The following is a 27,958-nucleotide window of genomic DNA, read 5'->3' on the forward strand; positions in this document are numbered from 1 at the left end:
TACGTCGGCGTAGCGTAGCACGGGAGGTACCTCCTAGCCAGATTCGTATCACAGACTACACGTCTATATTTCTTCTGTTCTGTGAATGGATGTTGCTTATTCCCCTCGAGTGACTGCCATTCATTCACTCATACACTCTCGCTCCCAATACGCCCCATCAACAGAGCATCACACATCTCCCCCTTCTTCAACACCCCCTCAATGGTTGGCAACCGTAGCAAAGCATTCGCACCTCTGAAAGACCCAATTGCCGAACTCCTCTGAAAACCCGTACTTGTTGCATGCAACGCTCCATCCCTCTTCGCCACAACCACGACGCGATGATATTCCGCCCTCTTCGGATCAGCTTTCACATCCTGTTCCAATACCACTCTGACCACCGGTAAGCCATTAGCAGGTTCCATTCCAGACAGCTTCTGCAGCGCGGGCAGAACAAAAAGATGGAACGTCACGATCGCCGATGCCGGATTGCCTGGGAGAGAGAATATCACTCTCTTCTCATCGTCTCCCGTAGAAGACTTGAATGGTATGGTTGCAAATGTCGTCGGTTTTCCCGGTTTCATTTCCACACGACCAAAATGTATAGTTCCGCCTAGTTTTCTTTCGATGGTAGGTTTCAACAAGTCGAGTTCACCCATACTCACGCCTCCGGAGGTGATGATGACATCGCATTTTCGCATGGCAGAGCGAAGAGATTCTTCGAGTGCGCCAGGTTGGTCTGAGGCGATTCCGAGGTCGACGGCGGAGTAGCCTTGGCCACGGATTGCGGTCAGGAGGGTCGGTCGGTTGGTATCGCGGACTTCGCCGAGCTGGAGTGGGCGGGCGGTGTTGTGGGGAATGATCTCGTCGCCGGTGCTCAAGACACCGACTATGGGTCGAGTATAGATTGAGACTTCTTGTGTGCCGACTGAAGCTAGGAGCCCGAATTCGCCACCTATAGCTGTGATGCCTTCACCTCGTCGGAGGATAGTTGTGCCGGCTTGTACGTCTGAGCCCGGTTCTCGGACGTTTTCGCCTGGTTTGATGGCATCTGTGAGGATTTCGATTTCGGCTTCTTCTTTTCCATCTTCGGTCATGCTGCGTAGAATGGTATCTTCAACCATCACCACGGCTGTGGCACCGGGTGGCAGGGGTGCTCCTGTGGTTATACGAGCCACTTCGCCGGTGCGAAGTTCTGGTATGGGCTCCTTTCCTGCCTGGGCATGTGAAATGCCAACGACAGGAAAGAGTCCTTTGGTGGAGGGGACAAGGGGATGGTCAGAGGCCACAATGGCATAGCCGTCGACTATGCTTGCACGAAATGCAGGAACTGACTCAGACGCCGTGACATCCTCAGCCAAGACGGAGCCAATGAGTGATTCGTCGACGGTGGCTTTGATGATTTTCGGAGAGGGAGTGTGGGTTGAGATGTGAGCGAGTGCTTCAGGAACTGGCAGCATAGGGTATGGGGACTCTCGATACCTGCGAGATGCACCTGCAGTCGGGTCATTAGAAATCGGTCGGTCTTCTGGTTTTGTGTGCGCTCTGGGCCCGTGATGATGCCCGTGATGATGCCCATGGTGATGGTCATGGTGATGGCCATGGGCAGAGGATTTCGCAGCTGCGACGTTCACACCAGCATCTTTCTCGAGTTTCTTGACTCCGCCAAGATGTAGAGTTCTGGAGTCAGCTCCAGCTGCCTGTTGGCATGCATGGGGCAACAACTTGAGCACAGCTTCTAGGTTCTCCTTGGCGCCTTTTGGTGATCCCGGGAGGGTCAGGATCAATGTCTTGTTTCGAACTCCCGCTACTGGGCGAGCCATGGAGGCGACTATGATCATCCTCAGTTTGGAGTACTCGAATTTTTTCTTTGACACACTTACAAGGAGTGATGGCGAGCGAAGTAGCCAGCATGGTATGCACAAGACCAGAGGCATGTTTATGTATGAGCGGCGTCACTGCCTGCGAGCGTAATACATTAGCGACTGCAAATCAACCAGATAATCACACCGATATAGCTTCGATTCATCCAGCGTCAATTCCCTCCCCTGCGCCTCTCTCTCTCTCTCCAAGTAAAACTCACCTCAGGAGTAACATCCCCCCTCGCAAACCCGGTCCCACCACTCGTCACAACCAAATTCACGCAATCATCCTCTCCAGCAGACTCATCCGTCCATTGCAGAATCGCGCGCTTAATTTTCTCTATATCATCGGGCACAATCTTGGTATCTTGAACGATCCATTGTTGTTGCTGCGGCTGGTCTCCTCCGCCTTTTCCGGTAGCGGAGGCAAATACCTCCTGGAGAGCGGGAATGCCTTTGTCTGTGGTGGGGTCTTTGCTGGCTGTTTCAGAGACGATGAGGATGGCGGCGCGGAGGGACATGTTGGTGAGTGAAGACTTTTGATATTTGATTCGTGTTGTCGTGGAGTGGCGGGTGTTGTACGACATATAAAGTCATGTAAGTTACCTTGAATTTAGTGGGGCAGAACTTAAGGGGACCTGGGAGTGAAGGACTGAACTTCACTGAAGGTGTTGTTACCCAGGCTGGGTTGTTTGTGTGAGCATGATATGCGTACAGGTGAGACTGACAGTGGGGTATTCGGTATTCCTTAACAAGTGTTATTTCATATACGGTAATATACCAATAATACCGGTGGTCTGTTGTGCATTAAGAGCACTCAGACCTTTGAGCATCAATTCTGAAGAGTTTCCACGAGAGATCAAATGGATTTCATACGGAGTTACTCTACTCGCAGGCTTGTTGCAATCTCTATACTCCCTCTTTAGTACAGAGAGCTCTGCAGCCTACCATCACCCCATTATCTATCTGTACAAAGGTTTCTCTCCCTCATAGTGAGTTAATGCACAAGTCCCCCATAGTACACACCACGCACATCCACCATCTTCTTCCCCCGTGCCCTCGCGACATCCTCTGGTAGACGCTGGTTGGTCAAAGCTTCAAAAGCTGCCTTGACGACATTCATCTTGTTCCGTGAGCGAGGTGTTCGGGCGGCGAGATCCGAGATTCCAGCAGCTCGTGCGAGTTCAAAGATGAGATGTTGACAGCGGTTGCCGAAGCCTATGGTTCACACGTTAGCATGAATTTCTTCTCCCTCATGTCTACCCACCACTGGAGGAAGTCGACGGGCTCATGGTTCGGCACTCACCAGGCGGTCTCGCACTCAACTTCACCACAGAAGCCCCAACTTTCGCTTCAACTTCTCCAAAGATTGTCCGCTCCTCATATCTGGGAATGGGCTTCATATTCCTAATGGCATTCATCATGGCCTGTCTCCTCCCATCTTCGTCTTCTGCGGCTTTGCCCTCCCCAATGCCCAACATTCCATTTTGATTCCCCGCAATAGTCAAGAAATACAAACTCTGGATCTTCCCCATCCGTGTTTGATTGACCACACGATGAGAAACGAGGGTCTTGACTCGTATTTTGCGGATTGCATCTTTGCCGAGACCAATCTGCTGGGATAGACGCAGCATGTGAGGATCAGAGTCTTCCTGGTCTTCTTTGCGAGTCTTGTTTGCGTTATTGCCCTGGCCGTGTTTGCGGAAAGCTGCGCCGAGAGTGGATCGTTCGCCTTGTTTCAGTCGACGGCTGTTCATTTTTGCGAGTTGAGCAGCTGTGGCATCGACCACAGGACGGATCGTGGCAAAGTCGTCAATGTAGTCTATTCGCATGGGGTCGGTTCGCAGACGGCCCTGTTCCACCAGGTCTGAAGATGGAATTGCTTCTTCTCCGACTCGGATGGCCTCCATTTGTTCGCGAGTGTATTTGAGCGCAAGAAGTCTCTTTTCGCGCGCGGTATAGGGACGCAGACTGGATTCAAGGCTCTCGGCTTGCGGTGCTCTCACACCGTCGCGCAATCGGCGTTGCTGGGAGGGAGTGGTGCTAAAGGCTCGGCGCGAAGTCGAGTTGGTCGCATCCAGGGAGACATTTTTTACGCGGCACGAGAGGCATTGGTACACTTTGGAAGTGGCCATGGGTGGTGATGTATGTGATCGGCGGAGCAGTGGTGCGGTGCGGGTGAAGTCGAGGAGGGAGATGGAGGTGGAAATGGAGATGGAGGTGGAAATGGAGTTTGCGGAGAAGACGCGGCTTTCCCGACGCCACGTCTGTCTCTGTATTGAAGAAAGTCCTTCTGTATACACATTCAATCAACACCAACGACAACATGGTCTTGACAACTCGTGCTGCCCGCACTTTGGCGTGCAGCAGTTGCAGACAATCAGTCTTGAGATCCTTCATCGCCAGCATAGGAGCCACCACAACCACAACGACAACAATAACGACAACGACAACAAGACGATCTTTTGCCGCGTTGACGACCAGATGGAGAGTGATACACGGCGAAGAACATGCCATCAACGACATCAATGTCCATGTCTCACCCAACGAGCACAAGACGGGAGAGGTCAATACGCAGAGGAGTCGAGAAAGAGATGAAAGACGGGTAGCAAGAAAGGCGGCGACGACGACACTCGAGTCCGATGAGGAAATTGAAGTGACGGGCGAACAGCTCCAAGAGATGCAAGAATTGGAAGAGGCCATTGCAGCAGAGGAGGCGGAAAAGGAGAAAGCCCAGGCCATGCTGGCTCAAGAAGACTCTCTACCTGCTCCAGAACCAGAATCTGGCCAACAAGAACAACACATGCCCTGGTATCTCCAACTCAACCCTCCTCCCACAGAACAATCCCCTCTCTCCCCCCGCCAAGCCATCCCCCCCATTCCAGATCACTCCCCTGAGATCCTCCCATCCCTCCTCGACTGGATCTCTGTCACACTCGGAATCGACGACCTCACCCTTATGGACCTCCGCGCTCTCGACCCCCCACCAGCCCTCGGCGCTAACCTTATCATGATCATTGGAACCGCCCGTTCAGAGAAACATCTCCACGTATCCGCCGACGGCCTCTGTCGCTGGCTACGCGCATCCTCTCACAACATCACACCTACTGCAGATGGACTTCTCGGTCGTCAGGAACTCAAAGTAAAATTGCGCAGACGCGCAAAAAGGGCTCGTTTGATGTCTGCTGTGGGCGGTAAGGGTAATGAGACGGAGTTGGAAGAGGGAATCAGGACCGGATGGGTTTGTGTTAATCTTGGGAGGCTGAAGGGTGGCGAATTGCCTTTGACACAGGCGGAGGAGGAGGCTCAAAAGAAGATTGTGGGGTTCGGGTCGAGGACGAACGGATGCCATGTTGTGGTGCAGTTGATGACAGAGGAAAAGAGAGAGGAGATGGATCTGGAAAAGTTGTGGATGGGCATTTTGAATCGAAGTCTGAAGGCTAAGGAGGATTTGATGAAGAACGGTGAGGAGGAGGGGCAGGAGGAGGTCGAAAATAAGATGGACGTAGACGCAGTTGAAGATGGTGGAGACGATGGGAAGGTGATTGACGAGGGAAAGTTGGTTGACGGGAAATATGTGCCCTTTTCGCCTGCTTTTGCAAAAAGCACAACCCGGCGGAATGTGCGGGCGTAGTACATTTCACTGGAGTCTTGGCGCTTTTTATGAACGGCTACGGCTGACTCCAATGGTCCCGTCCTGCGATGAGAATGGTGCAAATATGCACCAACAGCCCTCTGCACTGCTTTTTATCCGTGCCATGACACTGGACCTGGAGAAATCTCCTCTCTTCCCGCCCAACCCGATCCGTCTCGCTGTGCCGTTGCCAATACCTTTCCCATCACAACATAGTAATGATAGTAGTCTCGCTGGTGCTCCTCGCGACATGTAGCCTGACCTCGAGGCAGCGCGGCCGCAATGCCGTGTCACGGACAGGGACGGCAACCCTCTCCTTCCTGGACGCTCTTGATTCAGGGAGAGGAAATCTCATGCTCTGTGACCTGCTCTGTGACCTGCTCTGCTCCACCTGCACACTGCGGACCTTGAGTGCACCATCTCTTCCATCCTTGGGGGCGCACACCTTTTAGGGGACCGAGATATGACCCAAGCAGGGCTTCCGGTCCACGAGGAGAAACACAAGACAAGCTTGACTTGTACTACAAGACTACCTACCGCTTTTCCTCGCGCGCTGGCTTCGCAGAGGCCTTCTCGTCGCTCTCACCGTTGCTCCAACCATCACTCCCCCCTGACCGTATTTCCAGCCGTCCCAAATCAATCCTGTTCCTGCGCGGCTTCACCTGCAGTCTTGACCCAACAGGGATTGGTCCACTAACCCCTGTTTCGAGTCTTGGCGGTTCTCGAAGTGGCATATAGCGCTTGGAGGCATAGTTCTCCGAGTACTGTACTAGATGGCAGTAGCCTGGAATGTCAGTACTGGTTGGCGCAGACCGTGAGGACAGCGTGGTATGGTCTACTCATGGTCAGCCAGGGGCGCGCGCTCACGACCGGGTCCATGTGTAACCCGTTCCACTCTGCACCGCGGGTTCGTAGTCTTCAGAGAGCGCGCTGGCTTTGCTTGCCCTTGATGATATGACTAGCGATATCTGCTCGCTCGGAGGCTACACCGGGCCCAGGCCTAATCCGTTCCTCTCTGTCCGCAACTTTGTGAATGTCAGAGAGCGCGCTGGCTTTGCTTGCCCTTGATGATATGACTAGCGATATCTGCTCGCTCGGAGGCCACGACCGGGTCCAGGTGCAACCCGTTCCTCTCTGTCCGCGGGTTCGTAGTTGTCAGAGAGCACTGGAGTATCCTTTTGCCATTATGACTAGCGGTGTCTGCTCGCTCGGAGAAGTCCAAGATAAGGGGGCTAGGACGAATCGCTGTTCGAGCCATGGACAACGCTCCATTTGAGCTCCAGCTCTCAACATGGACGCGCCGTGTGATGGCGAAGAATGGTCACCATGCGTATCGGGTCCTCACTGTTTCGTGGCTGTTGTTGGTCTCGTGAGTTGGAAAGACACTGCTGGAGGGTAAGGAGTTCAACTTTCACAGTCTGCCTACCCTAGGTGACGTTGGTGATCGATCCAGCGAAGACAGTAGGAGTCCATGGGAGCACTCTGGCTCTGCTAGATGTCCATACTGGCGCTGTCCCCAAACAAGTGGGCTTTGCATGCCCTTGATGTTATGACTCGAGAGAGAGATTTGTTTGCTCGCTGTCGAGAGGTGCCGTGGTTGGCCCGCTAGCAACTTGCGGCCTTCACCTCCCATGACAACCTCCTACCACTCCTCTTCCACTTCAGCAATCCCTTCATAAGCCATCGATCACCATAGCTGCACCACAATCATAACGACATCATGTCCCTCGATGCTGCGATCCAAGCCACCGCCGCTGAACTACAGACGATGATCCTGAATTTTACAGCAACATCATTCGTCCCAGGAACTGTCGTAAGAATACAGCAGGGCATGCGGCCCCCAGGACAACTTCACATCAACCGCGCCACGAGGGTGCAAGCTGTCCAAGCCTACTACGCGAACACAGTATTCGAGCTACCTGGCGATTCAGATAGATTACTCCTCCTTCGATGGCTTTGGAGTATCCCTCCAGGGCACCTCCCCCATATCCGCACAATCCACATCACTAGGAGCCCAGTTAACAGTGCGTGGTTTCCGGCGTCAGGGAGGCGCCATTTCGAGCTCAGTACCGACTACCATGCCCTGGTACAGATGAACCAGTGGCCGAACCCCGTTGCGTTTCCCAGAGAAATTTTTGCAGACCAGAGCGTTATGAAATTCCGAGAGACTGTGCCATCCGAGGACGGTGAGGGGGAGGTGTGGAAGTGGGTGGGTCTTGTGGAGTTGACGTCCATGATGCACGCGTAAGTCTTTTGGGGGGGCAAGGGAATGGAATGGACTGTTGGGTTGGGAGGTGCTAATTTTTGCTGTATAGTGCGGTTAACCCACTCTGATTGATCCCGCCGCTGGTCTCTCCTTGCTCCAGGGGAACGATGACGACAATGACGACGAGAATGAGGATGATGGAGAGAGGACTAGAACGGCTATGACAGAGAAAAAGAAGTGGACGAAAGGAGAGGCGCAGTAAGACGAATACCCAGACAGAGAAGACGATGACGACCATGATACCCAGACAAAGAAGACCAAGACGACGACGACGACTACCCAGACAGAAAAGAAGATGACGACGAATGAGATGGTGTCGTAAGAATAATCACAACGATGAGATGATGTGGCGCGGAATAATAATTACAGCACCAGAGCGCCTGCAACAACACAGCATGACGACGAGGCACGAGAGAGTGAAAGTTAGTTGATAAACCCGCAATGAGAACAATCGTTGAGCCTGTCAACAGGGGGTATCTATGCGATATTGTACAGTCCCTTCATGGGTTGCCATGCAAATGCACTTTATTCACTCTTCGTACACGGACGGCGCTTGCCAGTCCGTGCTCTGTACATCGTCTCCTTCGTCCCCAAACTCCCCAAACTCCTAATCAAAAGACCATGACCACCGCACGTGACTGCCACGCACTACGGCTCAGCACTGAACGGCCCTTGCGAAGTATTCGCCCTCTCCAGAGTGGCATACGGCGCCGGCATCTTCGGCACCTTGGGCTTCTGATGAGCAGTCGTGCGAATCAGCTCGCGCGCGTCCTTGTGGCCACTACTAGTGAGCCTCCGCAGACCCGACCGAAGCGCTTTGAATCCACCTGTGCCAGCAGCAGGTTTCGTCGTATATTGGCTCAATTGGTAGTGGTCGTCACTCGTGTGGGCTCTACTGATATTTTGCTCCTCATCACCATCCGAGAAGGGCTCAGCATCGGCGTCACCATCAGACATCATGTCGTAGTGCGGTCGAACGGGTGTCTTAGCCATCATCACCGGCGATGTGATGCTACGGTTATGCAAACCAGGTCGTTGCATTGGCGAAGGGTGCGCAGATTGCGCAAATGCGGTCGGATTCATGATCGCTGGTGGTGGTTGTGGCTGATAGCGCGCCTCAGCAAAGCCCGTCTGGAAGGAAGTGACACTCGCATTTCGCTTCAGCGAGCGATGTAGAATGGGAAGCGCCTGCTGATCGTACAGATGTTCACGCTCGTCGACCGGATATCGTGCCATATGGCGCCCATTTGTCACTGGTTGAGGTGACTCGCCGTCGTCGAAGAAGTCGTCCAAGCTATCGAGCTTCTCGGCCAGCTCGCCAATGTTGGGATCGACCACTCTTGTGTCGTCAGAAACCATGGTGGATGTGCGTCCATCGATGAAGTAGGAGTCTTGGTACTCTTCCCTGTGGAACTCAATCTCAGGGGTTGACTGTGGCTCAGCATCCTGGGCACCATTCATGCCTGCAAATGTAAGCGTCAAGAAAACGGCATGCACATTGGTCCGTGTCTGCTGAGAGTAGATGGCTGGCATTGGTATCGACCAGCCAGACTCCTCTGGGATGCCGTATAAGCTCTTGGTGCTGTCGTACTCTTTGCGCGTTGCGCGGCTCGAGTGCGACCCAGCCATGCTCATGCGGAGATGCTTATTGTCAAGCGGTGTGCCCGTCATATCAATCACGTTGTCCAGCACGCCGAGTGCTTGTTGACAATGCTCAGTTTGCAACAATCGCAGAAGCGGGGAGATGAGGTCTGGTCCTTGGCTAGCAATCTCTGGTTTCTGCATATCAATCTCCGGTATCATCACGTTGAGCACTCGCATGGTCTGGACCTTGAACCATGACGAGCCATTGTTGACCATACCAAGCAGGAACACCAGACTGCGGAACTCCTGGGTGGGAAAAAACGCTGTCCGCAGCGCTTGCATACACTGAATCAGGAAGTCCTTGTCACTTCTGTATTTGCCTTCGGAGAAGCCAGTCAGGACTCTAGAGAGGTTGACATAGTCCTGGCTCTCCGCAGCAAATGCAAGCGTGTCCGCTGACTCCCGACATGTCAGATCGCTTTCATCGTTGAAGTGGTGCAGATATCTTGGCAAATTTGCAAGTGTAGTGAACAAAAGTCGATCGTCATCTCCCACAATGTCGCTCGATGGCAGCTTGACCAGTTTCTCCATGATCTGCAGAGAGCGATTCATCGAGCTGCTCGAGCGCACACCTTTGTATATGAGTGCATGAACACCCTGGAAGCCAGCCTCCCATTTGGCAGGTTTGCTGTCATTGAGTATCTTGAGGACTGCGGGATCGCTGAGGTCCATTTTCTTGAGTAACAACTCCAGCATATGAAGACCCTCTTGAAACTCTCGCTCGAAGATTGTGTCTAAAACGGCACAAGTCGTCCAGAAGAGCTGAGGGTACTGCAGCAAGCTCAAAGGCTCGAGCGCGTCAATGATACTCCGCAGTGTCGTCAAGATCTCGAGTGAGAAGATGAGATAATCGTGGTTCTCATCATCAGCGATGGTGTTTGACAGCCTTGCAAGCATATCCGCCAGCATGTGTGGATCCAGCGTGGTCGATACACAGCGGAAGACCTGGAAGCTCCTGCAGGCGACGTGACGCACAGCACAGCATGTTGCCCAGTTCATGGCCACCTTACCCATTTCTTCACGAATACCAGGATACGTGATGGAGAAGATACGAACTACTTCGTCGACCACATATGACATGGGTTCAGACACCGCGCGATCGTTCTCTTCACCAGCACGAACCTCGTTGTCAGTGTACGACCAAACAATCTTAGTGTCTTGTCGTCGCACGGACTCGATGAAATCCTCGATCGACTTCTTATCAGGCTCGGTTGCGCCGGGATCGATCTTCGATATGACCAGCTCGTGGATGAGGTGCACAAGGAGTTCTCGCGCCTGATCTTGGACAATGCTGATGTGCTGATCCCATTGCACTAGGATGACTTGTAGCAGAGTGGGCACTTTGTCACCTGGTAGCTGTAATGGCGACACTACCAAGTCAACCAGCAGAATCATGCTCAGCTGGCCAAGTGACAGGCCATTCTGCTTCGCGCCACTGGGCAATACCTGAGAGAGGTCTGCGACATACGGCAGCTGCAGAGTGGGTGTTTCCAGAGGCGCCTGTGTAGGTTTACGTCGCTCTGCAACCATGTTCCTCGGGGAGATTTGCATCAGTAAGTATTCGACCACCCTTGCACCAGCAGGCGTTTTGGACAGGAACACCACAATCTGCTTCGCGTAGATGACGAAATTCTGCTCTTTCTTGTCCAAGCAGATGTTGATGATGAAGTCCAGAACCAGCTGGACGTTGCCTGCGTACGGACCCGTAGCCAGCGCTTGCCAGAGTGCCTGGATCTCGTTGTGCAGCGTGATGCCGGTCTTGACTGTGATCTCGAACAGATTCACGAGCAGCATGTATGTCGTTCCCGTCGGTCCCCCGTTCGGATCCAGTTGCAATTCGATCTTTTGAATCCATGGCAGCATACCAGACACCATGTTCCGCTGGTGATCCGGCTGTAATTCATTGAAATATGCCGAGAACTCGGAAAAGACATGGAATGCAAGCTCCGGGTGCTGGCTCGCCAGACGGCAGGAAATCTCAAACTGTGCCAGCTTGTATACAGCAGTGGTTTTGTCCGAAACACTGATGTCCAGATCTTGCAGTTTGGACGTCTTTTGGAGGCGCTCTTCCAACGCACGCAGTAGTTTGGCGGACTTGATGCGGATGTCGTTATCCTCATTGCCGAGAGTGTACAGGCCAGCACATAAGATCTTCCAGAACGGCGTCGCCACACTGGTGTTCTCGGTCAACACCTTGGTGACGACCTCGAAGTAACTCGCAAGGGCTTTACTGCCTCGCGCCACATAGCACATGCGCATCGTCTGCGCCATCAATGCAGGCTGATCGGTGTTGTAGACGATGAGGTTCTGCAACGCCTTGCGGCCCAGCGCATGTGTGCGGTCGCTCGGCGCCTCGAAGATGGCGCTGATCCAGGAGAGCATGCGGCGGATGTCGAATTGCATGAGTACCTTGCCGTCTGCGACGAAACGAAGCGGCCCAGCACAGAGTGAAGCCATCGAGCTCAGCGCGGCCGCGCTCAATTCGTTCTTCTCCTTCTCGAGGGCGGAATTGATGATGCCTCGACTGCGCATGTCGCCTTCGCGTTCCAGAATGGAGAGACGCACATGGTCCTGCTGTCGACGTAGTTGAGGTTCATTCGGCGAGAATCCGCACCAGTTCTCCATGAGCGAAAACGTTGCTTGCCTTGCTTGGAACGACATCCACTGGGAGCCATCTTTGAGCTTCCTGATGCAGTCGTACAAGACTTCGACGAGAATGCAGAAGTATGTCCGGAGCTTCTGGAATTCGAGCTCGCTCTGGATCTCGGCATCGCTCAAGAAGATACGCAGATGCTTTGTGTAATCCATCATGTAGTGCAACACGTACTCTTCACTGGATATGTTCGGGTTTTGGAGCAAATGTGCTGTCAGACTGAGTAGGCGGGTGATCTCCGTCCTAAGGAAGTCAGTACGCCGACTCCGTCTCACGTTCGTGCTCACAGTCCGCTGATGCGAGGCCATCCGTTCTTTGGCTTCCTGACTGCATGCCATGACATATGGCTGCAGCGTCTCCAGCAAGCTTTGGAAGAGCGTGGCATTGGTGGCGCCCAGACCAGTGACGGCCGCATCTCGAATAGCAGCGTTGGTCACGGACAGGAACGGTACGACTCTCGAGAAGAGCTCTGAGGCTGATGCGATGCGCTCCTGGCTGGTGGCGGACGACTTCGAGCTCTTGCGAGCATGCTGCGATGCTTGGCTCGATATGGGTAGATGCGTCGGCGAGCCTCCCACGTTGGTCAATGTAGTGCAAGCAAAGATGAGATGGATCTTCCACTGCTCGATGATAACTTCCGGTGGCGTGATGTGAAGTCGCTGGCCCGGCCTACCGTTTGCGAAAGTCTGCTCCAGTGCAGAGACTATGACCTTTTGGCCCTCGGCCAACGCACCAATAGCACGATAGCTGTGCGACAATCGCTGACAGACGAGCTCCCTCGTCAACGCGACAGCATGCAGACAAATCTCTGAGCTGAGGCGAATGAGGTTCGGGAAGACTTTGAACCAGAGATTCTGATCATGCGCCACATCGCTGCTGCACAAATCGACCAAGGTTCCACCTACGTTGCTCTTGCGCAGACCTTTCTGCAAACGACTCCTCTCTGCCAGCGACAAGCGCTCGTCGTTGACATCAATGACCTGCTGCGAGCCGCCTTGGAGGATACTGATGATACGATTACTAGGCTTACCCAGTGCGGTGTCAAACTTCGTGATGAGGCTGAGGACATTAACTGCGACAGCTCTCACGGCTCTTGACGGAGAGCACAGGAAGAACAGGCCATGTGACTCTACTTCGTCGACGTGGGCGAGTATGCCTGACAGATCCAGGGGTAGTGGTCGTACTCCTTCTTCTTCATCATTCGGCTCTGCCACGACTTGACGGGTTCGCTGTTGGATATCATCGATCCATATTTGCAGCAGTTCCACGTACAACTTCAGTGTGCTCTCAATGTGGCCAGGGCCTAGCAGACTGCCATCGGAGACAGTGGCGTATCGATCGTCGAAATTGAAGATAAAACGAGCGAAGCCGATGGTCACCTGCTGTGCGTGTGACTGTCGAGCGATGGATTTTAAAGATTGCGCCGAGGACGTTGCAATATGAGATTGTACATGCGCGGTGCCGGTGCAGAGCAGATTGACCAGAGAGTTGATTGGCAAGTGCGGCGAGAGACATCGCGGCAACGCCTCGACAGCAACGTGCAGCAGATCGTAATAATGTTGTCGTACATCATTTGGGTTCATCAAATCGTCCCTCTTATTGAACATGAATGCCTCTGCCATAGGCGTCTTAGGCGTTGTTTGCGAAGCAAACTTCTCGTCCAGGACGGCCTGACCGCCAAAGGTATTATCGCAGATGATTGTAAGTTGACCAAGCATCTTGCAAAACTTGACATAGTATTCTTTTGCGACATCATCGAGATTCGTAGTCATTACAGGCCGTGATAGGCGCTCAGTCCGGCCAGCGGACACAGCGAAACCTTGCGATCGAGTTCTTCGATGGGTAATGGGCGACCGCGTCGAGGGATCCACGAGCGAGTCGCATTCAAAGCGAGTAGGGAAGGGCGGACATTCTCCCTTCTCGAGATCAGCCATGATGGCTAAGAAGGCACGAATCGCAATCACAGTCTTCTCCGGGTCCAAGTTCTCGATCTTGAGGTCTTTCTCGGCGCCCCAGGACGACCCCGAAAACAGCTCTGCATTCATAAGGGGGAAGATGATGGTGCGGAAGCAAAAGTCCTGATGTTTGAACCCAATGATTCGGATGAGCTGTATGAGAGGATCCGCGATCATAGGGTCGGTTGAAATGAGGACTCTCTTGCCTCCCTGAAGGACGATCTTAACGATCTCCTCGAGCTTCCGCACGATCGCGTTGGACGAATCCGCGAATCGATACAGATACCGCCAAGTCAGCCGGCACAGCGCCTTGAGGGCATGTGAACGTCCGGCTCGGTCTCTCGCCTTGGGTTGAAAGTTGACGGCCAGTGGCAGCCATTGTGTTGCGAACTGCTCCGCAGGCGAGGCGCTCAACAGCACAGCCTGCAACGGATACACATATGGCCAATGGTCGGCTTTGGATAGCATTTGGGTGATCTTGGGCTGTATTATAGCGACCACTTCCTTCCACTTGGGATGGTTCAGCTCGCTCGTTGCCGTGGCGGCGACGGGAAGCAGTAGATGCTCGAACAATTCGGCGTAAGCGTGCTTCATCATCCTCCCGTGCACTTCCGCAAAGAACTTCGCCAGCAAATGAAGCATTTCGCACGATTTCAGCCATTCTGACTCAGGTTGCGACCGCACCTTAAGCCACCGCATGCTCTGCACGAGAAGAGCGGTTTTTGCAGCCAATTTGTGGTCTACTACGCCCTTTACGCCGAGACGTTTCTGCGCGTTCTCGAGATCTCGAAGAAATCTGTCTGCCACTTGCTCGAATCTGATACCGCTCATCACACCCAGCAACTGTCCTCTGATGACCCAATTCGCGCGAATGACAGCTGACGTGGCGAGCAAGTCAGGATCTGCACTCTGCAGCTGGCCATAGATCACGTCCTCCAGCCGTCCTGCGGTGTTGTACGTGTTGTCTGGTCCGTTGAGCGCCTTCACCGTCGTCTGTCCAATAATCTCGATGAGCACTCGGCAGAGGATATATATTGATACTGTCGATCTCCGGTCCGCCATCTGCACATTCTGCTCCATGAGATATACATCCTGTCCGCTCGGAGGTGACATCGGCGTCGCATACGTGTTGCCACTCGCCATGGTCCTGTGAGTCAAGCCAGCTGCTTCTCTCATTGCTCGTAGCTCCGTGTACATGTTGTTGGCCACGTCGGCCTTCTTCTTCCGCCAGTGGATGACGGAGTCAATGAGAGAGTTTGGCTTGTGTCGATTGATGTGCCCAAGCGAAGAAATGAGCTGGTCGAAGGCCTGGTCGGCACCAGCACCGCAGATGTTCTCAATTCGCGGCTCTGGCTCTCCCGGCTTTTGCATGCACCTATCAATCCTCTCATCGGCCTCTGCAATGAACGATGTGAACAAGTGATGCAGCGCATATTCTCCCACAGTTTTCGGCTCCGAGCCACTTGCAGAACTATGAGCCCGTGATTGCGAGCGGTTGTGCTCGTGCGTCCTCTTCACGCGTCCACTGTGCATCCTCTCCGGTCTGCGATGTCCTACAATGCTGTCGAAGCTCTTATTGATCGCCACGCCATTGACGGGGCTGCTGCCCGTGCTCAAACTTCCACCAAGCTGCGACATTGATGGACTCTTCTGCAGATGCACAGGGAGGCCGCTATCCTGCGACGTTGCCGCAGAGGCAGACATGATCTTGGTCGGACTCAAGGGGCTGCTGTTCGCCGAAGCCATCAGGCTGGGATTTCGCGAGTGCTGCACGCCATTGACGATGCTCGCTTGTCGGTGGTGGCTATAGGAGACGGCGGGCTTGCGCTCGATGTCGACGCTCTGCTTGTGGTGGTGAGAACGGGTTGAGGGTGCGACTGGTGTAACGGCGCGGGGCGATGCATTTCGTGCGGCGGTTGCGCTCAGTGCGCGTCCTCTCGTGATGCTGGGCTCACGCGTAGAGTGGGGGCCAGAGGTCGTGGCCGGGATCGGGCTCGTCGCATTGTTCGGCTGCGGAGGCGGCGGATGGACATAGGGAGCGGTCGGTGGCGCAACGAACGACGGCAACAGCTTCTCGGGCGGAGGGGAGGCGTTTGGATCGTGATAGAGGACGGGCGATATGGCAGTACTGATGGGAGCAATAATGCCTTCGGCAGGAGATGGCTGAGCTGTAGGGACCGTGATTGTCAGCGCCGGGACGACAACAAGAGGCTCGGGCAGTGTCATTCGAGTTGCCGATGCTGGGACGGTATGGTAGGTACCTAGGTGTTGGTACTCTGGGGGGATTGTGCTGTCTGGGCGGCGGGGAGTCGACGTTATTATGAACTGTCAACAATCTCGGAAGTGAACCTACTCATCATCTGAACTACTCATCCGACGATGCCATCCAACACCAAAATTCCCAGTCTCGCCGCCGCAGGGTCGTGTTTCTGGCCGGCCGCTTTGAAACTGGGATGGACCGGGGAACAGAAATGGAAGCAGTCGCAGGCAACGAGTCGTGTGCACAGCGCTGTCCCACCATACTCCCGTCGCCAGGCTGCCAGATATTCTTTTCCCACGGAAAACGGAATTTCTCGACCTATGTGGATCGTGTGATGGATGTGTGGTGTGAAAGAGTTGCAAGTCCAGCCAGGGACGTTGATCTTCTACCTCTAGCTCGCGCTCGCGCTCGCTTGTACCCTCCTGTCTGCCTCGCCTCCTGCGTTGTCGCGGCTCTGAGTCTTGGCTTGGGAATCCGTACAGAGAAGACAAGGGGGAAGGTAAGGGGGAAAGCAAGTCGTAGTAGGGATGTCTGATGATCTGAAAGCTATGTACCTGTCCGGTAGAATATATATTGGTATAGTGGGTCCCTACCCTGGTGGAACCTTCCCTCGGTGCCACCGTACAAGGGAGGCACTGAGCACGGTTCTACTATGCCTAGGTATCACCACGTTTACTCCTTCCTCCGCTCTCTGCTAGGGGGGCCGGAAGTCGGTCGCCTACGACCGAAATCCTCCCTTTACGCCTACGTTTGCAATCCATTATATATAGCGAAAGGTGTATATCAACGAGTGTACGCGGTAGGTAGTCTATTTAGTAGTTCGCTTCTCCGGTGCAATCGGAATTCTATCGTACTATGCGTCGTCGTACGTTATCGCTAAGTTGCCCTTGTTATTAGATCTCCTATCCTTCCGTCTACTTAGGCGTCCCCGTAGCTAACTAGTACGGTCCTAACTACGAACTTGGTATAATCGGTACTAACTTACGCGACGGTTCTTTACGAGCCTTTTCTTAGTGAATTCCGAGTACATTTTGTTACGTTTCTATAGTAGGGTTTCTAGTATACTCGTAGAATCCGTATATAATAAGGGGAAAAGGTATATACGTACGACAAAGGAAAAGGTAGTATAGGTCCCGTAGTTGTATATGTTTTAGTAAGACTATTAGGTATAATCGTCTTAGTCGCGGCTTATATTAGTCGTACCGTACCTCGGTTATACTATGTATTAGTCGCTCGGTTAGTCGATCGGTCGCACCGTACGACGGTCGCGTCGCGTATCGCGTCGCGCTCCCTCCTAGCCGGCAGTTTTCAAAGATCTAGTACTCGGTACCCTAGATTCTCCGTAAGGTAGGCCTCTAGCTCTATCCGTATAGTCTCGAATCGGGCTGTATCGGCGAAGGTCGCATAAGTCTAAAGTTGGGCCAGCTATACTTAGACGTACCCGTCCGCGTTTACTGCTCGTCGTATGTCTAGCGTAGTATTTAATGTTTCTCTAATAGTGTTCAGGCGTTCTAGTAGCTTCGTCCGCGTAGCGGCTGTCGGCGTACCCGGAGGCATCGTCCTGTTTACGCGGACCGTCTAGCTAGGTCCTTGTAGACCGCGTCCTTCTACCGACTTACGTCTCGGGGACCTAGATCTGTCTCTCTCGTTCTCCCGGAGGCTATCGTCGCGGGTTCTACGCGTAGAGGGTATCGTACGGACTCTGCGCTAGGTAGTAGGAGTACTTATTACCGACCTCAGCTATCGGTATATAGTAGGCGTCTGTAGCTTCGTAGGTATTGTCGTCCTAGTTAGTCTCGTCTTTGCTATCGTTAGGTTAACTAGGGCCGGCTGTTCCTTCCTATAGTGCTAGGCTAGCAGCGTTTGTCCTACCTAATCTACCTAGTCTATTAGACTCTGTAGTTGTATAGGGTCATTTTCGGACTACAGCCCTACGCGGACTCCCGTACCGTATATCAATCTATCGCCCGCTTCGTTAGCTACCTTATAGAGGTATTCTGCCTCTCGGAGTATTATCTTGCGGAGCTCTATAAATACTCTAGTACGGTAAACTATTATAGGCATCGGAGATCTCGGGGACTAGTTCCTAATCTATTAGTATAGGTTAGCCTCTGCCTTAATCGCCGGCGTCCGGGGTATAAAGCGTTGCGGCGCTTGTTGCTTCGTCCGAATAGGTGTTTAGGGTTCTAGGCGGGCGGGTTCTAGGTAGGCGGGTTCTAGGTTTGTATAGCCTCGCGCTACAATCTATAGCAGCGATACTACGGTCTAGTCTCCTAAGAACACTATCTAGGTTCTGTCCCCTTTGACCTTATAGTACGCGTCTGCTATCTTTACGGCCTATTACGTCGCGAGGTCTAGGTTGCGTATTAGCTAATCCGTATTAGACATCGTTCCGTCCGTTAGTACCGTATAGCGGACGTCTATCTCCTTACGGTACTATCTATCGAATACAGTATAGTCTACCGGTCCGAGGTTCTCGAGGATAGTAGTCGCTTGCTCTGCCGTCGGTAGTATATTTGTAGTAAATAATTAGACGGGGCTAAAGATTTCCTATATAGGTCTCGGCATACGGGTCGGGATTTCTAGTATAAGGTCTACTATTGTATTCACTATCTCTATCCCGTATTAGAGGGCTTCGCTAATAAACTCGGGTATGCTCTAGTATCCTAGCCGTATAAATCCTTGTCCTAGAACCTTTATTGCTCTAGGACCCGACTTCTCTACTAGTTAGGTTACTAACGTAGCTTCTGCTCGCCCGGTCGCTCGGTCGAATATCGTTAGACGGTAGATATAAGGTAGGCCTAGTCTGAATGCTAGTAGATAGAGGAACGGCGATACGGCCTTTATAGTATCGGCGACCTTCTCTACGTCAATCTCTATCTATACTCGCTATCGGGCTAGTACCTCTAGCAAGGTCGTGTCTAGCTATACTTTCTGAAATAAACTGCCGATATATACCGTAGTACGTACCGGGTTTAGGCTTCGGAGAAAAAGATCCCTAATCGCCGGGGTTAGTACTGTCGGAGGAGGGGCATCGTCTATACGATGGTTATCGTCGTCGTCGTATATACTAGTAAGGTCGTCGTTGGTTCCGGATCTTATACCCGTTATCGACTTCGGAAGCCGGTTATCCCTCTACGCCTTGATCGTTTCTTTAGCGTACCGAGGAATTTCGGATACTATACGGTATCCGTCCCGGTATACTAAGTACTATTGTTGGTCGGTAAGCGTAGTAACCTTGTCTGCGCGGACGATTCTTAGGATAAACGGGTCTTCCTACGAGCGGTTCCTAGCTATATACCAATTTGCGAAGGTATTAATTGAGCTATCGTTAAGCTACGCCTCGACATCGAAGATAAGTATATCTAACCCCGTCTCCGGGAATTAGGAATCGAGTTGCCTGCCTTTTAGCTTCTATCTATCCGAAAAATCGTACCTAGTAATGCCGGCCTTCGGATAGGCGATAAGCAGTTGTAGTAGATACTAGATAGAACTCTACTAGGTAACCTCGGTGCTTCGGTACTAGGGGTAGCAATCTCTCTAGATATGCTAGAGGCTATAGACAAACGGTACAATAGCTCCTAGTAGCGGCTTCTCGTTATACACTAGTTCGGTATACTAAACAAAGTGCTTTACTCGGTCCTGCCGGCTTATTTAACCGCCGTCAAAACGGTAGGCTAGTATCTTAGATCCGACGATAAGCTCCGCGTTGTATAGGTAAAGATATACTTCCTCGCGGAATGCCTGAAATTCGCCGTAAGCTCGTATATATACGGTCGCTTATACGGCCCCGTTTGCTCGGGAGTTTCGAGCTTCAAATTCTCGAACGCGTTCAATTGCCTACCTTACGAGCTCTACTTTAGCCTGCGCCGAGATTTCTATAGTATAGCCTACGGTATACTAGCCCTAGCTATCTTTGATTACCGACTTGCCGACTCCTTCAGTCTAGTAGAAAGCTAGAAACCTAGTCCTTAGCTTCCCTTCGAGATTCGTATTCTTCTTACCGAAGAAAGGCACTAGTATCTTTTTGTCTCGTAGCGCTTCGTATAGGCCGAGGTACTCTCTACGGAGGATCTACGGCTTAGTAGGATCGTAGAAGGGGCCCGTAGTCTCGGGTACTTGTAGGTACGAGATATTGTTTTGCTCGGGCGTCTAGCGGAGGATAGTAACGTCGTTCTGCGGCTTCGATCGTAGATGTTCGTCGAATTTCCTGCCTACTAGTTCGCTCGGTACGTTCCTCGTCCGCTCCCTACCCTTAAAGGGATCGAATGCTACCGGGTCTACCTCCTAGCTATTCTCAATTCCTATATAATAGTGTATTACTCCCTTGGTCTAGAGAACCCCGGGTCGTAGTAGTATTACCCCTTCCTATATACCGTAGTACTAAACTAGTCCCGGAAGTCTAGCCGGTAGCTCGATGTTCTAGGTTCCCGGGTACTCTAGTCTAGGGATCACCGCGCCGTCGATCGTTGTCCTTATAAGCGTTCCGTAGTCTGCGTAGTCCTACTAGGTAACCTAGTTATAGGTTTCTAGGTCAAATCCTAGCTGTAGATGTCGTTTGCCGTTAATAGTTACTCGGAGTTGAAGCAAATCGGCTCGTATCAAAGTGTCCTCTACTAGAATAGCCTTACTAGCGACTATGTTAACAAGGACGCTAGTATTAGAGTTCCGGCTATATTTGCCCTCTAGCTATATAGGTCTGATTAGCAACGACTTCTAGACGGTAAAGTCGTATACTGCATTAAGCTCGGTAACTCCTATTAAAATTAGATCTACCGCGGGTAAGCAGTTATACTTTGTCAATATATAGATTTTTAAGAAAACCTTGAACTCGTACTAGGATTCGTCGGCAGGAGGGATGCGAGTAAGGTGCTTGTAGTAACCCTTACGGTATACGACTATAGCCTCCTAAACTTAGGGGGTATATACCCGGAGGTAACCTACGACGACGCCCTTAGTGTTAGCACTATCCTTAGTTACTCTCCGAAACTACTTAGGCATTTCGGGTATTAGGTCTTAGTCTGCCTATCCCGCGTTATCGAGTCGGTCCGTCATCTTAGTATAGTACTACGAATGCTCGTCTAGGAGGGCCTTATAGGTAGTAGGACCGTAGTCCTATCGACCGTATAGTAGTGTTGTACGGCCTCCTCCGTCCTTACGTTTAGCAACGAGCGTAACCCTTATGTCTGCGACTAGGGGCACGTCTATATAGTGCGGTGTCAAGCGTATGTATAGTAGATACGGGTGTTAAACGCGTAAATGTGTATATAACGGTAGATCTGATGTTAGCGTAACGGTATCTACTAGTATAATAGTAGACGTATGTCTGCTAGTGTAATAATAGACGTATGTCTGCTAGTATAATAATAGACGTATATCGCGGCAAGCAATGTTTTTATAGGTTGTTACTATGTTTGTGTGCGACGCGCTTTTGTAGAATGTTTGCACTCGCTCCGTTATAGTCGCCTAGCAACGTCGCGTTCTATTATATTCTACTACGTTCGCTTGTATCGAAAGAAATGCTGAATTCCTACAAGGTAGGATGTCTATACGGTCGTACCGTACGTTGAATTGTATGTCTTCGGAATAATACTACGTTACCGCTCTAGCCCGGCTAGGCTATTGCGTCCTTTCTAGCGCCCGGCTTTCGTTTGCGTCGGAGTAGCTAGTATTCGGGTACGGTAGCCTCGATTAGTAGCATAAGGTAGGAGTGCCTTGGTTAGAAGAGGTAAAAATAGTTACTGTAGAAATGCCCTCGGATCTTCTTACTATTGATCTGTCTTAATATGTACGATCTTTAATAGTTACCCCTATAGCTAGTAACAACAAACGGCCCTCGGAAGGTAGGTATAAGCTTCTCTCTCTTCCCTTTGTTAGAGGTATCTTCTAACATTACGGCTTGCCCTAGGTAGAATGTCTACCTACTTACACCGGCGTCGTACCGGGTCTTCTGCCGGTCGCGCCGAGTGTTATCTCGCTCTTAGACGTCCTCTAGGACTCCTTGCCTCCTAGCTATAAACGCATACACTAGTAGTGCCATTTCGGAATTGCGCGGAATGTCAAAGTCTAGGACTCTAGTACGGTAAACCAATCGAGGAGGTCTTGTTTAGAAGGTGTTAGCAACGCCTACTCTGTCGGTTGCATATCCGACGGCTTGTACCCGAAGGCAATCTCTACTAGTAAGTAGCCTAGGTACTAGATGTACCTAGAGTTGACATCCTTTGTACGCTTGTCTAGATCGAGGTCCTAATTTAGATAGAACTTAACGAATCCTCTTAAGTCGGCTTCTATCAATATAGCTACCGACTTTATTATAGTCTTCTAAAGGATGTTATTAGCCTTCTCGACTATCCCTACTAGCCTCGACGCTCCCGATAGTACGTACGCGAGGTAGATACCATTAGGCCTCATCATAGGTACAACCTACCCTGGTGGGTATGTAGGGTAGGTTGGGTATTGGCAATACCCAATAGGTATGGGTATTTAGCTGGGTATACCCAACCTATCGGGTTGGGTACAAACCCAGTAGGTATTGCGATACCTAGTAGGTATTGCGTACCTATTGGGTATTGAATCTTCGTATATAGAAATAAAAAACCCAGAAACCGGGTGCCCTAACGAGAGCGAAGAAGCGATTTATTTGGACTAGGCATAAGAAAAGAAACTGTATATAAACCCGATATAGATACGAAAGTGAAGATTATAGTTAAATTGAATGAAGAAACTCAGGATTATATATACGCTATGCTACAAGTTGTGATATTTTGAATCTTGAGAAATATAGTCGGCAAATATAGTCGGCAGGTAAACTTCATACAAGCTTAAAGCAATCTCCCTATAATCGTCTCGTAGCATCCCGGAGGTACTCTTACGCAAGCTTGAAGCTTAGGCGTACTGATCGCCTTGGCTCCTCTACTACATTACCCTCGTCATCGCTAATCGCATCTAAGTCACTGATCCGTTCCATAAGATCTTTCGTCTGCTCTCGGTCTTCACTAAGGATCTCCTATGAAGTTAGAGTACTAAGAAGCGCTTGGGAAACCTCTGTAGCCTCCTAGGCGATAAGAACTCTAGCATCGTACTTATCGTCCCGATAGCGAAAACGAGATACCATCAATCCAGAGAATGTTGCTACGGTGTATTGGCGATTGAAACGACTTTGGTGTCGAGCGATACTGAAATCGCGCTCACACCTAACTCCGGCGGCAGGAATACAGAGAATATCCCGCGCTATCAATACGAGAGTAGGGTACTTAGACTCTATTGAAGACTACGTCTTTAGTACCTCGAATGGATCCCCTTCATCTATATCAGCGTCCAAATAGTCGGCGAGCTCGTCATCCTCGTTAGTGCTACGTCTTTGACTTTGAGAAGACTCTGTACTCCTACCAAGAGTAAAGTCGATATAGCCTTTGTGCCGACTCCTTCCAAAACGGCCCTGCTGGGTGGAGGTACTCGATAATAAACGATAGCTCTTCTCCCACTCTGCCCTTAGCTTACCCTCGTAATACGCGCGGTAACTTTCATCCCCAAAGTCATCGCGTACCCAGAACTTCCGCTTAAGGCAGGGGGTAAGGAGGACGCTAATACCGTAGTAATCGCCAAATCGATCCTAGGTATCTCGATAATATTTCTCTAGCTTAGCCCAAGCAGCCTCGCATGCCTGAAAAACATCCTTCTTCTAGGGTATCCTCTTATTCTTGAGTCGCTTCATCGCCTCCTCTAGAATATCGAAAAGCTTGTTGTAGTATGCGAGGACAAGGTGAATCGTCGGACCTTTCGTAGTTCCAATTACCGCTGTCGCCGCTGCAAATGGTTTCGTAAGGTCGATAAGGTACTCTACCCTTTGCCATTCTTCGGAATCGATGCCCATATCTTCACCTAGGTCAAGTCGCTCGATATAAGATTCAATAACTACTTGGAGTCTGCTAAAGCGATCGAGCATTAACGTTGTTGAGGACTACCTTATCTTCACGTCTTGAACGACCCTTAGGATACGATCTTGAACGCCTTTCCACCGACGGTGCTTTGCAAATAGCTGCTTCTTTTGAAGCATCTCTTTCTGGAGGTCGATGAACTGTTCGAACCTTTGGGAGCTCGAGTTGATAAAGACGTAAAGCTTCCGGATCTAGAGATCAAGATTAGCTAGAGTAACGAACTGCCGACCATAATTGCCGACTACGCGAGTCGACTATACTTTCGAGGTAGAAGGGTTCATAGTTTATTAGGCGTAGACACTAATCTTACCTTCAAAAGAAGATAGGGCATACTATTAGCTTGAGGACGGCTGATTTGCTTGCTCTGGACTCTTCTTCTCTATAATATCTTTCTATCCTTGTCGTGATCCCAGAATTCGGAAAGGTCGTTCGTAGGACAAAGCCCTAGGCGGTCGAAAAAGGCCTTTAGGGGAAGTTGAGCAGTATAGGCAAAGCAGGGAAATCGCTCCGGACGGCTACCTCGATTATACTCCGCAATTGCCTCCTCCTCTTCCTCTCCTATCTCTGATTCGGGACTAGTCTCCGTACCTAGATGGAGAGGTAGCTGCTCCAAGCTCGTTGGTGGCTTAGTAACCGTTATACCGTACCTCTCTTGACAAGTATCAATCGCTGAAACACTATAGAATATTAGAGGAGAGTAATAACAGTAGAGCAAGTGTCCTTACATCGCATTGTGTAGCGTCTTATTGTTAGAGGCGTTGTCGCACGTAATAGCAGTCAATCGGCGCTCAATCTCGAACTCTTGTAAGATCTCGAATAGTATCTCCGCAAGATAATCACTAGTATAACGGCTAGTAATATAAGGGAAACCAAGCATCCCTTCGTACCAAGTCTATTGGTCGTCAATCCAGTAGACCCGTATAGTTAGGAATGAGGTTTTCATAGTCCTGGATTGCTAACCATTATACGCGATAGCTATCTTGAATCTTCTAGCGAGACGGGCTTTAAGGGAGTCGGCGGAGTCTATAACCTTAGTATCGAGCATCCTTCGGTATGTCGACGCGCATTTGAACGGAATTGTCTCGACCTGTCCCGGGAGAAGTGCTATATAAGTCTGTTTCACCGAGGGTCGTTCAAAGAACTGGAATGGTAGACCGTTGTCGACAATCATCTCAAAGCATAGGCGCGGGAAATCGTCTGGTATGTAGCCTAGGTCCCTTGTCCACCGTAGATTGCTAACAGTCTAGAAATATCGTCTTAGTAAAAGTAGCTAAGCGTGGTCGGCAGACGTGGTCGGCAGGTATAGTCGGCGTAAGTTAGTACTTACTTGTCGATGCTTCGCGGCCGTAAACATCTCCTTTGTAAACCCTCGCTTATCTTGTTTCTCCTAGCAGTTCGAGGAGTCGAGATGCTTCTCGACAGATGTTGTACCAGTATTTAGTACTGGATGTTTTAGTACAGCGTCACAGCATCTGTATACGACTTTAGGCGTCGTATCTTCTTGAAGCATTCCCTCCTCTAGGAAATCCTATACCTAAGATGTCCGAGACTTACTTCCCTAGGTAATTGGGGACCGATCGAACATAGCACGACCGTTCCGCTTTTTAAGGCGCTTTCCGGTATAATTCTACTACCGTACCTCGTACCAACGCTCAAAGTTGTCCTTATACCTAAGCCTCTATAGCTAGCAATTTGACTTGATATCCTACTCTCCTATATAATCAGGCTCGACAGGGAGAATAAGGGAACTATCTAGTTCCTCTTCTACTGGACTCGGCCGTCTCGTTCTACGCCGCCTAACGTCAGGTTGTCGTCGGCGTCGACCTAGTGTTGGACTCGATGGCGCGTTGAGTGTCGTCCTATAGCGCTAGCGTAGCCGTGCGCTCGATCGCGTAGGGGTCCCGGAAGAGGTATCGGGCTAGGAGGAGGATTCGAGCCGGGAGCTTCCTACTCCTAGGGAGGACGAGAAGGAGGACGAAAACATAGTGGATAGACGACAATAGCGTAAAAGTCCAGAGGTATCTTGAAGAAGTAGGAGTAGAAAGGGGAAAAAGAAAGAGAATTTCCTGTACTCAATCATAGTGTTACGCTAGAACAAGGGTATAGCCAACAGGATATGCCGAAACACTGCTATATCCGAGCTAACCTATCGAAACCCTGGTTCAGGCGTCGCTTGCTATTTACCCATCGCTTCCGCTTCTTAGTCTTAAACTTTAACAAGGGTAGCTAGTCTCTTGTCCTTCTCAACCAGTTCCTTAAGACTAGAAATCGAGAGGCAGAGTTCGTCTTCTTGGAGGAGGAGGAGGAGGATAGCTTCGAGAGTAATTCCAGTATACTCTTTTACGCCACAATAGATAAGACTATGCATTACTGCTGGCCACATTGTCTGTTCCTTTATAAGAGAGTTCTCTTTCTTACACATCTTGTACGCTATCTTCGCGAGATGCTTGTTCTCCTTCATTGTCTTTGAAGGCAAAAAGCCGTTAGCTGCATAGTCGTAGGTAGGGGGAATGAGCCAAGAAGGGCCTGGCAATCGCCCTCTATAGTAGGCTTGAGCTTTGGTATCCTACGATAGGACATTCCGGCAAACGGCTCGCTCAATAGGCGAGAAGATCTTATGTAGTAATAGCATTCGGACTTCTTCGATACAAATCTAGAATTGTAATTAGTTTCTGTAGTCGGCAAATATAGTCGGCAGATATTTACCTTCATCGTCTCGCTGCCAACGATTTTCAAGACCTCTTTCATACCTTTCTCATTTGGCATATCCAGGTTCTTAAGGATAACAATCTTGTCCTAGAAGTAGTGGATAGAAGAGTGCTATTAATTGTAGGCCGTCGAAAAAGTGGAAGAGGATGCCTAGATAGCAAAGGTACCAATGGACTTAGCCCTCGCTTCCTCTATCTGTAGAGTCGACAATAGATTGAGAACTGATTCCGAGGGAAGGCAATGATTGCCAAGGCCGCCAACCCCTTTGTCGCACTCCTCGCCAACAGATAGATACTCCTATTCCCACTTAATCTGGTCTTCTTTCTAGAATGTCAATCGTTCCTTAGAGTCGATATCGCCGAGTTCCAGAAACCAGTCGGCTTTATTAATCTTTGCCTGCTCGTTGGGAGGAAGTATTGCACTCTTTCCAGTCTGCTTCTTTGTACTAAATCAGAAGTTAGTACTTAAATCTGCCGACCACATCCGCCGACCACATCTGCCTACTACACTTACGCTTTTTGATCATACTCCTTTGTATGTATCTTTCTCCAGCCCTCGATAAGTTCCTGTTGCTCATCTTTGGCAAGGCTCTCAAAGCTCGTATACTCCTTGATTTGTGCCTTTTTGAATCGCGCAAAGGATTCGTTGCGCGCTTTGCGGTATCGATCTTGTACCCTCTTTTCTTCGTCTATTGCGGCAGTACGCTCTCTGTCCCGTAGAGTATTTGGCTTGAGAGAGTACTCCTCGAGTGACTTCGAGGCTGCGCCGAGCTTTGCGCGCTTGTTTGCCAGTGCCTCTAGGGCATTGCTCTTGCGTTTCGGCATAGTAATGGTTTCTGATGTTAGTGTAGTAGTTGAAGAAGAACTCGGTCTAATTACGAAGGTAGGTATCGACGGCGCTAGTGAAGGTACGGAGGTACGGGTATTGTAGAGGTGTTGTAGTAAGGTAGTAAAGTAAGAGAGAGAAAGTAAATTTACCCTACTAGGGCAATTTAAGGTTTAGGCAGCAGCCGAATCCCGGCATTAGTTACGCCGGGCAACGATACTACCTATCCTTCCG

General features: G+C 50.9%; 6 protein-coding genes across 6 annotated transcripts; 2 read left to right on the top strand and 4 right to left on the bottom strand.

The window, feature by feature from the left end:
• Positions 1–30: 30 nt before the first annotated feature.
• On the bottom strand, positions 31–2,362 carry SEPMUDRAFT_166305 (MoCF_biosynth-domain-containing protein; the record flags this gene model as incomplete). Its single annotated transcript, XM_016908217.1, has 3 exons — positions 31–1,810; positions 1,863–1,941; positions 2,063–2,362. 3 exons carry the CDS (start codon positions 2,360–2,362, stop codon positions 129–131), a joined length of 2,061 nt encoding a protein of 686 aa, XP_016757780.1. The 3' UTR covers positions 31–128.
• A 344-nt stretch (positions 2,363–2,706) lies between these two features.
• SEPMUDRAFT_151599 (uncharacterized protein) lies at positions 2,707–3,989 on the bottom strand. Its single transcript, XM_016906919.1, has 2 exons — positions 3,148–3,989; positions 2,707–3,059 (listed from the first exon to the last, which is right to left on the bottom strand). Exons 1-2 carry the CDS (start codon positions 3,974–3,976, stop codon positions 2,839–2,841), a joined length of 1,050 nt encoding a protein of 349 aa, XP_016757781.1. The 5' UTR covers positions 3,977–3,989; the 3' UTR covers positions 2,707–2,838.
• Positions 3,990–4,644: 655 nt separating this feature from the next.
• On the top strand, positions 4,645–5,475 carry SEPMUDRAFT_52123 (uncharacterized protein; the record flags this gene model as incomplete). The annotated part of the gene is made up of 1 exon (XM_016909215.1): positions 4,645–5,475. One exon carries the CDS (start codon positions 4,645–4,647, stop codon positions 5,473–5,475), a length of 831 nt encoding a protein of 276 aa, XP_016757782.1.
• Positions 5,476–6,708: 1,233 nt separating this feature from the next.
• On the bottom strand, positions 6,709–16,717 carry SEPMUDRAFT_151600 (uncharacterized protein). The gene is made up of 3 exons (XM_016906920.1): positions 16,347–16,717; positions 7,791–16,161; positions 6,709–7,719 (listed from the first exon to the last, which is right to left on the bottom strand). Exons 1-2 carry the CDS (start codon positions 16,351–16,353, stop codon positions 8,390–8,392), a joined length of 7,779 nt encoding a protein of 2,592 aa, XP_016757783.1. The 5' UTR covers positions 16,354–16,717; the 3' UTR covers positions 6,709–7,719; positions 7,791–8,389.
• SEPMUDRAFT_111111 (uncharacterized protein) lies at positions 7,196–8,168 on the top strand (the record flags this gene model as incomplete). The annotated part of the gene is made up of 4 exons (XM_016900897.1): positions 7,196–7,684; positions 7,842–7,939; positions 7,961–8,059; positions 8,111–8,168. The coding sequence occupies 4 exons, from the start codon at positions 7,196–7,198 to the stop codon at positions 8,166–8,168; spliced, it is 744 nt and encodes a 247-aa protein (XP_016757784.1).
• A 10,506-nt stretch (positions 16,718–27,223) lies between the features above and the next one.
• Positions 27,224–27,723, bottom strand: SEPMUDRAFT_120502 (uncharacterized protein; the record flags this gene model as incomplete). Its single annotated transcript, XM_016901611.1, has 2 exons — positions 27,224–27,344; positions 27,413–27,723. The coding sequence occupies 2 exons, from the start codon at positions 27,721–27,723 to the stop codon at positions 27,224–27,226; spliced, it is 432 nt and encodes a 143-aa protein (XP_016757785.1).
• Between the last annotated feature and the right edge of the window lie 235 nt (positions 27,724–27,958).

This window comes from Sphaerulina musiva (assembly GCF_000320565.1).
Source record: "Sphaerulina musiva SO2202 unplaced genomic scaffold SEPMUscaffold_10, whole genome shotgun sequence".
In the NCBI taxonomy this organism is placed as follows: Eukaryota; Fungi; Ascomycota; class Dothideomycetes; order Mycosphaerellales; family Mycosphaerellaceae; genus Sphaerulina; species Sphaerulina musiva.

What these genes read in the sequence shown, in the direction of transcription:
- SEPMUDRAFT_151599 (XM_016906919.1), bottom strand. Translation starts at nt 3,976, where the DNA reads ATGGCCACTTCCAAAGTGTACCAATGCCTCTCGTGCCGCGTAAAAAAT. An exon ending in GTTGAGTGCGAGACCGCCTG is followed by an intron (nt 3,060 to 3,147) that starts GTGAGTGCCGAA and finishes TGTGAACCATAG; the next exon opens with GCTTCGGCAACCGCTGTCAA.